At 35.7% G+C, this 11,133-nt stretch overlaps 1 protein-coding gene and 1 pseudogene across 1 annotated transcript; both read right to left on the minus strand.

Annotated features, from left to right (window-relative positions):
* Positions 1 to 463: 463 nt before the first annotated feature.
* Positions 464 to 1,820, minus strand: LOC148545076 (uncharacterized). The gene is made up of 4 exons (XM_088499042.1): positions 1,763 to 1,820; positions 1,268 to 1,515; positions 986 to 1,189; positions 464 to 514 (listed from the first exon to the last, which is right to left on the minus strand). The coding sequence occupies exons 1-4, from the start codon at positions 1,818 to 1,820 to the stop codon at positions 464 to 466; spliced, it is 561 nt and encodes a 186-aa protein (XP_088355168.1).
* A 2,742-nt stretch (positions 1,821 to 4,562) lies between these two features.
* Positions 4,563 to 6,119, minus strand: LOC107615551 (uncharacterized; annotated as a pseudogene).
* Positions 6,120 to 11,133: the final 5,014 nt, after the last annotated feature.

The following is an 11,133-nucleotide window of genomic DNA, read 5'->3' on the forward strand; positions in this document are numbered from 1 at the left end:
GTAAACTCCAGGGACATCTCATCTCGTGTAAAATATGCTTACCCAATCCCCTCATCATTCAATCAATTAATTCCAGTGACCTATGTCGAGTTCAATTTCCTACATAGTAGGATTCTCATTGAACAAGTAAGTATTACCCGAGTATCCCCTAAACCCTGTGAAATTAAAAAAATGAGTGGAGAACTTATAACATATGAATGGAACAAAACTACATAGCTATGAGATCCACAAAGAATAATTATACACATAACACAAGAAACAAAATTTACATGCATATAAGTCAATCCACTAAAAGCAAATTTCAGATGTGGTTTTCATGAGAAAATCTGTTACTCAAATTAAATAAAAAAAATAATTTAGCAGAAAGTGTTATATCACATTGAAAAAATAGAACTTGATAGATGACTATACAAAGGTTTTCAACCACAACTATTTACAGAAGCAACCAAAACCTATGGATAATTCAATTTTTCCAAGTAGTCCACACCACAATTAGTGTTATATCAGTTGCATCCTATGCAGAACTGTATCAAATTTATAACTATTTCCAGATTGAAGGCTTAAAGAATCAGGTCCCCAACTCAAGAAACAGAACAGAACCCCACTTCCAAATCAGAAGCATCAGATGCAGAAAAATTACAAAAGTAAATTCAAGGGAAAAAAAAGTAAAAAAGGAGCCATTCACCTTCTCCTCTTCTAAACCATAGATTCAGTATGGTCTAAAAAGCTATTCTGCCATTCACCAGAAGCTATGCATATAACTTTCAGATAAAAAATAATACCTTTGCACCGAGATAAAAAAGTAGCTAGCCAAGTAAAAAGGCATATAGACATCATAATGCTGAAACACTTAATAAATTTTATTTTAATAACAATCATTCAGATCCAATCAGTAGAGCTACTTCACATTAATAACTAAATACCATATTGCTCTTTCAATAGTCAAATAGTTTCACATGAAAATTTGACATATATAGTCTTTTACCTGGATTAGAGGATGATTCCAATAATAGATCAATTTTATGAAACCACTTTCTGGTACTTGTGGGGGTCGATTCTTCACCATATCTTCAATAGTATCATAGGGAACGAAGTGCTTTTGCTTAATCTTTCCTTTGAACCGCTTCCAAGCATCTCGAATCGCTTGCATTACCCACTTTTCTTCACTGTCTGGGAGGAAAAACTTGGTCTGCATGATTATAGGTAATTGTTATATGCTCTTGTGCTGAATAAAAAAACTGAAATCAATAATTACCAAGTGTCTTACATTAACATAGTCCCACATGAACTTCTTAGCTTTAGGAGGAACAGCATGCCAACTAGTGTACAAAAGACTAACGAATCTTTTATTTCTACCAATAGTGCCAACAAAACTAGTTAAATTAAAAACACTTTGGTCGGTTGGTCCTACGGGCTGTCCAAGATCAAAAGTGACTTCTTCCCGCTGTTCCATAGTCCTTGCATAAATCTCCTTGCAAGTTGTTTTTCCACGGGTTTTCTTCTTCTTTGGCTCTCCTAGTTTCATTAATTGGTCAACATCAGATTATCCTTAATTAACTCGAGCTCAATAAGCATATTTCTTTATTGGCCCTCAATACTTGGACCATTAGATCAATTAGATCAATAATAGCACACAAACTTCGAATCAACTAACACTATATTTACCAGCTTCAAACAACTAGATCTACCAGTCCAGTTTTTCTATAACAATTTTTAAAAAAAATAAATATTTATCATCAATAGAAACAGAGCAAAATAGTACCTTCTTCATCATCAATGTCCTCCATCACATCTTGATAATAGTCTTTATCAAGTGCCATGCTTCGTTCCCCGTCCTCACTTAGTTCAGTGCTTGGTCCTTCAATTTCCACATCTATCCCATTTTCCTTTAAGAATTTGTCAATTGTTGTAGCCTTTACTCCTGGCATCCTCTTACCCTTTGTTGATATTCCTTGCTCCAACATTGCACTTTTATTTTGTGAGGTAGTTTCAGGAGAAGGCAAAGTTGTGTCATCTTGCCCTGTTTAAGTCTCTTCATCTGTGAGTTGAATATTCTGCTGCTGCCCTATGTTGATTGCTTCGAGCTTCCTTGTAAGTTCATCTGCGTCCATGTTTGTAGGCTTAGACTTCTTCAAGCCTTGTGTTGATTTTCCACCCTGCACTCCATTCTTGAATTTCTCAGCAGTAGGCATAGTCAATAGCTCCTTTCTCTTTTTATTTTCAGGTTGTTGCGGTGGAATGTTTGGCTGTACTTCCAAGGTGGTAGGCGTGGAGTTAGTCCTTTTGCTAATAGAGTCGAATGTGCTTTGCAAATGACTAAAATCCAGCTTCTTTGACGTGGAATTCTTCTGTCCTTTGGTTGCACGCATCTCCAATTGACTTTCTGGTTCATCCACCCTTCGCTCTGATTTATCCTTGTCATTAACAGCTGCAGCTTCCATTTCATATTTCTTGCGTTCAGTTACAATCCTTTGTCTCTTAGCCTCAAATTGTCTAAGCAAATTCTTACTTGATGTAGCTTTAAGATCAATAAATTCCTTATTCCTACACAAATAAATTAGTTAAGTAGAATCAATATACCCATCAAAATCAAGATAAGAAAAATGTAAGAGACTAACAAATTAACAAAAAAATAAGTATTACTTACAAATAAAACCGTGAAGAAGAAAACTTGAGTATACATATGTACATATTAAGCAAATAAATTGCTTAGGATGACCAATCAGAATCAGAATCTCCAATGAAGTCTGCCTCATATTCTTGGGCAGAAGTCACTTGGGGAACCGTTTCAATAACCGTGGGTCGTAAATCAGTCCTCTCCAGAATAAGTTCACCATCATCAGCTGGTATGGCAGGGCTCATTATACGCTCGTGTTGTTCACTATAGTGTGCTTGACGGGCCTCAGACTCAGATTCGTCGCCTGTTTTAAATAAGTCTCTTGGGACAGTTTCCATAACATAATGTTTGTTATGTTCATATGGATCTTGCACATAAAAACACTGATGTGCTTGAGATGCTAGTATAAAAGGTTCATCCTGGAAGCATTTCTTATGGAAGTGAACAAATGTAAGACCATACTTATCTCTCCCAGCATCGTACCACTCACACCGAAATAAGACAACCTTAAAACGCCCAAAATAGTCTAACTCTACTATCTCAAACAACCTGCCATAATAAGCTACATTGTCTTGGATTGGACTTTGATCTTTAGCACTTGCAAAGCTTGAAGTTAAAGCAGTTAATGTGACACCACTGTTTTGTGTTTTTCTCCTTGCCTCACGTTCCACCGTGTGAAACCTGTATCCATTAATTACATACCCAGAAAATTTTCTTGCAACAGAGCTTGGACCTCGAGATAATTCTTTTAGCCAGAAAGGCACATTTGGATCCCTCGCACGAATTTCAAACCACTGCACGAACGTTTTGTTGTGAACTTTTGCTTTTCTCCATTTCGTTCCTCGCTGATTGTTAACCTCTTCCTCATGCTCTCTATAATTAATAATAGTTAGGTTTGATCTAAAAAATATGGGTGAACTTGATCGGAATAAAAAAAAGTTTAATTAAGTTACCTAACATAATCTGCCACTTCTTCACAATTGTGTAATACATACACATGGGCTTGAGCAATTGATCTATCATCTAGATTAATTGGTTCTCCATTTCCCACGCCTAACGAACGACCTTTGTTAGAAAACAACTTTGATGGCACAACTTCGTCTTCGTTAGGATCATCATCATTCCGAGGCCGCTTATTAAGTCTTGTTTGCACACCTCCATGCAAGTATCTTGAGCAGAAAGTTAAGCACTCCTCAGCCAGATATGCCTCTGCAATAGAACCTTCGGGCCGACTTCTGTTGCGAACATATGACTTTAATGTACACATGTACCTTTCCGGAGGATACATCCAACGAAACTGCACCGGACCTCCCAATCTCACCTCATTTGCTAAATGAATGGGAAGATGAACCATTATGTCAAAAAAACTAGGGGGAAAGATCCTCTCAAGCTGGCATAATGTTTCCACAATCTCTAACTCCAGTAAATCTATCTCTTCCAGTGTGATGAACTTTTTGCATAAGCGACGAAAAAAGGAACTTAGTCGAATCAACGCAATGGCCACATGATCAGGAAGGATGCTTTTAATCGGTATTGGCAGTAAATAGTGAAGCATAAAGTGAGCATCGTGGGTCTTATACCCAGAAACTTTTCTTTCTCCTAGATGTACACAGCGTGATATATTCGAAGCACTGCCATCAGGTAGCTTTGTTGTCTTCAAAACACCACAAAAAAACTGACTTCTCTGCAGCAGTCATAGAAAAGCATGCCTTTGCTAACTTTGTTCTCTTGCCATTATTCACCTCCTTTGGTTGAAGATTTTTCCAGATACCCAAATCTTTTAAGTCATATCGAGCATTCAAATGGTCCTTTGTCTTGCCTGGGATATCCAAGAGAGTTCCAATTACACTGTCAAGTATATTCTTCTCTATGTGCATGACATCTAAGTTGTGATGCAGTGGGTTCTTGTGCCAGTAAGGCAATTCAAAGAAAATTGATCTTTTTTTCAATTCCATGGGAAACTATTTGATGTACTTTGCTTCTTTCCAAAGACATTCTCAGCATTTTGTAGCATCTCAAAAAGTTCGGGTCCTTCTATAACAGGTGGAGGAGGTCTTAATTCCTGCTTCCCATTAAAAGACCTTGTATTGGTTCTCCATGGATGATCCATGGGTAAAAAGACATGATGGTCCATATAAACTGTCTTCCGACTGTGTTTTAGTTGTAAGCTACTGGTATTTTTGTTGCAACAAGGGCAAGCCAACTTTCCCTTTGTACTCCACCCAGACAACATAGCATAAGCAGGAAAATCGTTGATTGTCCACAAAAGAGCTGCCCGCATTTGAAAGGTCTCATTCTTTGATGCATCATAGGTTTTGACTCCTTTTTCCCACAACAACTTCAAGTCTTCTATCAATGGTTGTAGATACACATCAATGTCTTTACCAGGTGATTGTGGCCCAGGAATAAGCAAAGAAAGCATACAATATTCGGGTTTCATGCACATCCACGGAGGCAAGTTGTATACCATCAGCATCACGGGCCACGTGCTCCATGAAATGTTCATGCTACGAAATGGGTTGAACCTATCACTTGACAAGCCTAGTCTAATATTGCGAGATTCTTTTGCAAATTCTTCATCGATTTCATCAAGATTCTTCCACGCTAAGCCATCAGCAGGATGCTTTAACGTCCCATCTTTTACGCGCTCCTCATCATGCCACCTCAGACTAGCTGCCGTCTTTGAGCACATAAATAATCTCTGAAGTCTTGGAATTATAGGAAAGTATCTCAGAGTCTTTGCAGGAATAGGACGACCTTTCTTGTCAGGTTGGTTCTCGCTATTATCACTGGAATTTTCAGTATATCGAGAAGTTCCACACACACGACATTGTTTTTAATCCTTTAGTTCTTTTCTATACAGGAGGCAATCATTAGGACAAGCATCAATTTTTTTATAATCCAGACCTAAATCTCTTATCATAGACTTTGTCTTATGGAAAGATGAAGGTATGTTAATGTTAGGCATTGCCTCTTTCAATAGCTCAAGAAGTGAAGTGAAGGAGGCATTGCTCCAACCGTGCAAACACTTTAACAAGTACAGACGGATGGTAAAAGATAATGTAGAAAATTTCTTGCAACCGGGGTATAACTCTTGACTTGCCCCATCTATTAAATTGTAAAACTTTTTAGCCTCTTCATTTTGACCTACAGTAACACCCTCAGCATGAGATACATCTCCAAATGCATCATTAAGCAGTCCTTCAATGTCATCGCGTGCACCTTCTTCATCATCCGTGTCATCGTCAACCGCCATCGGGATTGCCCATTCGCCATGATTAATCCATGTTCTATATCTCTTGACAAATCCGTCGGCTACTAAATGGTCGAATACCACATCTCTTTTATACCAATTAATGTTACAACACCTCTTACAAGGACATTGAATTTGTCGTCCGTCCGGTTCTCCCTCAGAGTATGCAAAGTCCAAAAAACTAATAACACCATTGATATACTCTTCGCTATACCTCGGTAGATCCATCCAATCCTTTGGCATATCACAAAACCTAATCGATAATTATTAATTTTTTTAGGCGGAAAATTTATAAGGGGTCGCAAAGTGAAGATTAGAAGAATAGAGGAGGCAGGGTGTTATTCGCTACAAAGGGAATGGGCAATGAAAAGGACATTCAAAGACTTGTAACTAGGTTGGGAAATAGTTCCTAGTCTTAGAAGTAATTTTCTAGAAACCCATTAAGGTAAAACAAATAAAGAGAAACATAGAATTTATAGTACAAATATAATAAGTTAAATTGCAACTTCAAAACTAACAAATCAAAAGAATTAAAGTATGCATTGTACCTTGCCATGACACGATCAACGTTTTGACAAAATCTTCTTGGAAGACCTTAACCAAAAACTTTCTCCTTCAACCTTAACCACGAATAACTGTAAAAATATTCAATTAAAATATATAATATAAAAATAACGGCACATAAATTTTCACCTAAAAAAATCATATCAAACTCAAAACCTTAATATATCGAATTAATTAATATCTTATAAACTGTTCGCATCTTAATTTTTTTTAATGCGAGATTAACTCTTTATACTCTTTATCCTTACTACCTAACAGTACAAACAGCAATTGGAACCTAATTAAGGTTAGAAGGAGTTGGTAATTAATTAGAATTGATGATGAAAAGGAATAGTATAAATTAAATGAGAGAGTATGGGGCAGCTAAGTCCTAAGTATAAATTAATATTCGTAGTTAGAGGATCACTGGCTTCCACGTCTCTAACTCCTTATTATTCATTATTTCCAATAATAATTAATATATGAAATTGCTTGCATGTATGTCATAATTCGTAGTAATTAAAAAAAAGCATTTTAATAAATTGTGAAAGTACAACTGGTTTTACACCTGTTTACATATGGTATTGATTAATTAAGTCATACATAAACATTCTGAATTTGTTGATAATATTTATACATATATGTAAGAGAGCTTAGGTAGCTAGGTAGAAAGAGAGTCAAATATGGGGAAGACCTGGCCAGAATAAGAAGCAAGGATCCACATGCTGTTAATCAATATATTTTAATATTTTTTATGAATTATTTATACTTTATAATATTTTATTATATTATTAAGTAATATTATTCATTAATTAGAACATATTTTATGCTGAATAATGCAATTATCCATGGCAATGCTGATGATTATCTAATGCCCGGTGTAGAAGACATGCAGTTTTGTTAGTAACAATAATAATTCAACTTGCCCAAGTTGATCCTAATCCATCTTAAGCATTATTTAAAGACCAGAAGCAAGAAAAATTAAGTAGAAAAAACAGCTTGAATAAAAGTCAAATTTGAGTTGCAAACTTTATTACTTCATATACTTGTGATGAAATGGAGCCAAATTTTTTGTTGATATGTAGCATCTTTGGGTCCAGAATATATATTATACTATACCATGAAGTCATCAAAGTTTCATCTATCATTTCTTAAATTCTATGTTACGCCCTTTTAGTTTTTTTTTAAAAGCTTGATTAAATATAAGACCAAAGCAACTCCGTGGTACTTTAACAAACATATCATAAAACAGCCCCTCCAACGTGGTTATATGCTTGGTCGCTGTTGGTCTCCAACATATAATATTTAATTAAATTGAACACAAAATTAAGTTTTCTGTTGGAAATTAATTATTAATTAAATTCAACTGCCTTATATTGTAGTATATTATTTTTCAGAAGTTTACATCAAATGGTTGCAAGCATTCGGATAAAATGGTATTTAAATTCCACACACGACTAAGTCACAGTTTCATTCCTTTATTCAAGAGGTGGAATCTTTCTTCCAACAACCCTTCAGGTGTCGTATATATACCATGTACATGTATGTTCTTATCGGCTAAGTTCAATCATTCGCTTCTATAAGAAAAATAAAATTTGAGATCTACAAGCATGTTACCTGATTAACAGCAGAATAAGCAGATAAGAAATCAAGATATTTGTTTCCCTCTGGATCCTACACAGCAACTCCCTTTGCTTGAGAAAACACAATGGGAATTAGATGGTAACTGCATTTAAATCAGAAAAGATCATTTGAGTAAATTCCTACACACAATTTATATTCTATCTCTCACCAACAGCCCACAACATGCATTTATTTATTTGAGTAAATTCCTAATTTCCAAAAACCATTTTAAATTACTTTTATTACTTTTTTATATATATATAGAAAAAGGTTATAGTTTAGTGAAATTAATTTGATGTGTGAATGTATGTAGGTAGAATTGTAGATAATATATCATATATGAGACAAATTAATTGGATCTCGGTTGATATATATGATGATGATTGATGAAGGCACCATGCACCCTATACATACATACACACAGTACAAGTTGACCAACCACATCCAAGTCAAAAGCAGCAGAGATCAATACCTATCTCCCATCATTATATAGTTGCCAGCATTTAAGTGTTCTCTCTACATATTACTCCCTTTTATGTCATAAACTATACTATCAGTACTCTTATTTATATCTCAATTTTGAAAGGATCATATTTTTAATCTTTCGTCTTATTTACAGAATTTCTATTCATAAATCTCACTAACTTAACTTGAGTATGTTTAAATATTAGTGTTGGGTGGATAAAATATGACTATATATACCAAAGAAAAAAGGAATATTAAGCGGAGAATTAATATATAGTTACCATCAGAGTAGTTATCTCACTATCATGGAAGAATATGTAGGCATGCAATTTTTACTAGTATTTTGGTAGTATCAAATGGAAAACAAAATCATATTAAAATATCAATGTTTCCAGAATCATTCCCTCTGTTATTTACAGAGGAGCATATTTCTGGTCCCATATTCTCAATCACATGACCTAGAGAGCTAGGGGTTAAGTATACTATTGAGGGAGCAATTAATATACATCTGTACATACATATATTAACCACAAGATGTTCAGTGTGCATGCATATATATCAAAAATGTAAAATTAAATAAACTTAATCTAGGATAATAAGTTATTTATCGATACAGGGATTAACCTAGTAAACACAAGCCTGAGAGACTATAGCTAATGATTGACATGGTAAAAGAAAAGGACAAAGTATTGCCACAAAGGAAACAGCATCTATAGACTTAAGTTCCTATATTTTCAGTCAGGGAAGAAAGTTAGCATAAGATTGAATAAGTTAACAGCACTTGACTAGGCTCAAACTCAGATAACTATTAGTGTATTGAGATCTGCTTACCTCCTATTCCTCATACAACTTCTAATTCACACTCCATTATCACAAGATCAGAATCAGGAAACCAAAAACCAAGAACCTTTACTGTTTCTATTACCTGGGAGAGGTACTTTTCAACTAAGGTTATTAGCCATAGTTTAAAGAAATTTAACATTCAGTTATAATTTACAAGAAGCCTTAGACCAAGAAGCCCATGCTATGCTTTCAATTAGTGAACTGTGGAGTAACCAACATAATAATGTCTCAAACCTATCTTACAACAGTTTTGAATGGATCTTTCTTGTAATAATATTTGAAATGATTCATCTGAAATAATTAGATCTTTCTTGTAATAAAATTTTTGGTAATATACCAGAAGGGATCTCTGTTTTAACTGATATAAGACTTCATTTTTACTAAGTGTAATTGAAAGACAAAACAAATATACGCAAAATCAGGAACAAACACAATGTTCTGGTCTTCTTTTAAATCAAATTTCTATTATGATTAGAAGAAAGAGACAAAACACACATACCTGCAAGGCTGTAGCTGTCTCCAATGCAATAGTGGGGTTGATTGCCTTACTTCATTTAACAAACTCTAAGACACGATCAATACTCTCTGTCAAAACCTGCAAGTAACAAAAATTCCAAAGATAAAACAATGAAAACAATAATCTTCTGCATTGGAAAGTTTGATTTCTGTTGATTTAGCGTTTCACAGTTCAAGGTTTATTTTATTTGTTAAAAATGGAAGTCCATACCCTGTCTCTTTACAAGAATTTGTTTCTTTAGAAGATTTTATGAGAATACTTATTTCAGAATCCTTTAAAATATTTTTGTTTTTTATATAAAAAGAGTAATCATCTCAAACAATCTTTCTACTTGGTTTTCATAATTTACTAGTAGGCAAGACAATTTTAACAGAAGAATGGTTTGTGCATAAAAGCAAAAAATATAATAACACAGCTTCTGCTATGCACACTCTGCACATCCAGTTCAATCTTTGTTTTAGCAACTTCAACTTAAACAATAAATGTTAACAGCTCCAATTATTTTGCGTGCACCAAAAATCATACAGAAGCAAATCTTTGTAAGTGGACCTTCAGGAGCAGACAAACCATAAAATTTTAGCCACAAGTCACAGTAAACCCTGCAGTGCAACACTAACAGACTGAAACCCCCAAATTCACTAGTTCTACTGCACCGCAACATTAGCATGCATGTTCATCAATTCACGAGTTCACAGGATTTTGTACCAAACCCCCAAATTGTAACCCTAAAATCGGAATCCTACCCTCTCAGATTTTAGAAACCAAATGAAGGTGAATACATACCTTCTTGACGATGGTGAGCGACTGATGAGAGGCTTTCAGTTGAGGCAGAGTCTTCCTAATGTGAGCACGCAGCAAAGAGAAGCAACAATGACGATGACTGACGGCGTGGTGAGTCGTGAGTGATGAAGATGAGTGAGTGGTGGCGACGGTGAGGGTTGTGCGCGACAGGGTTGGCGAAGGTGAGAAGCGCAGAGATGACGATGGTGAGGGCGAACAGGAGTGACTTTCTTGTAGTGAGTGGTGATGAGTACGGGTTTCTTCGCGATGGTGCAGAGAGAGGGTTTCTTCGCGATGGTGCAGTGAGAGGGTGGTCAGTGGCGATGGTGGTGGTCAGTGGCGATGGTGAGTGTGGTGAGAGGGTTTCTTCGCGATGTTGCAGTGAGAGGGTGGTCAGTGGCGATGGTGGTGGTCAGTGGCAATGGTGAGTGTGGTGAGAGGGTTTTCAGTGGCGATGGTGGTGGTCAGTATTGCAAGGATGAAGGGGCTTTG

Source organism: Arachis ipaensis, chromosome B9 (assembly GCF_059453495.1).
Source record: "Arachis ipaensis isolate K30076 ecotype BB chromosome B9, ASM5945349v1, whole genome shotgun sequence".
Lineage (NCBI taxonomy): Eukaryota > Viridiplantae > Streptophyta > Magnoliopsida > Fabales > Fabaceae > Arachis > Arachis ipaensis.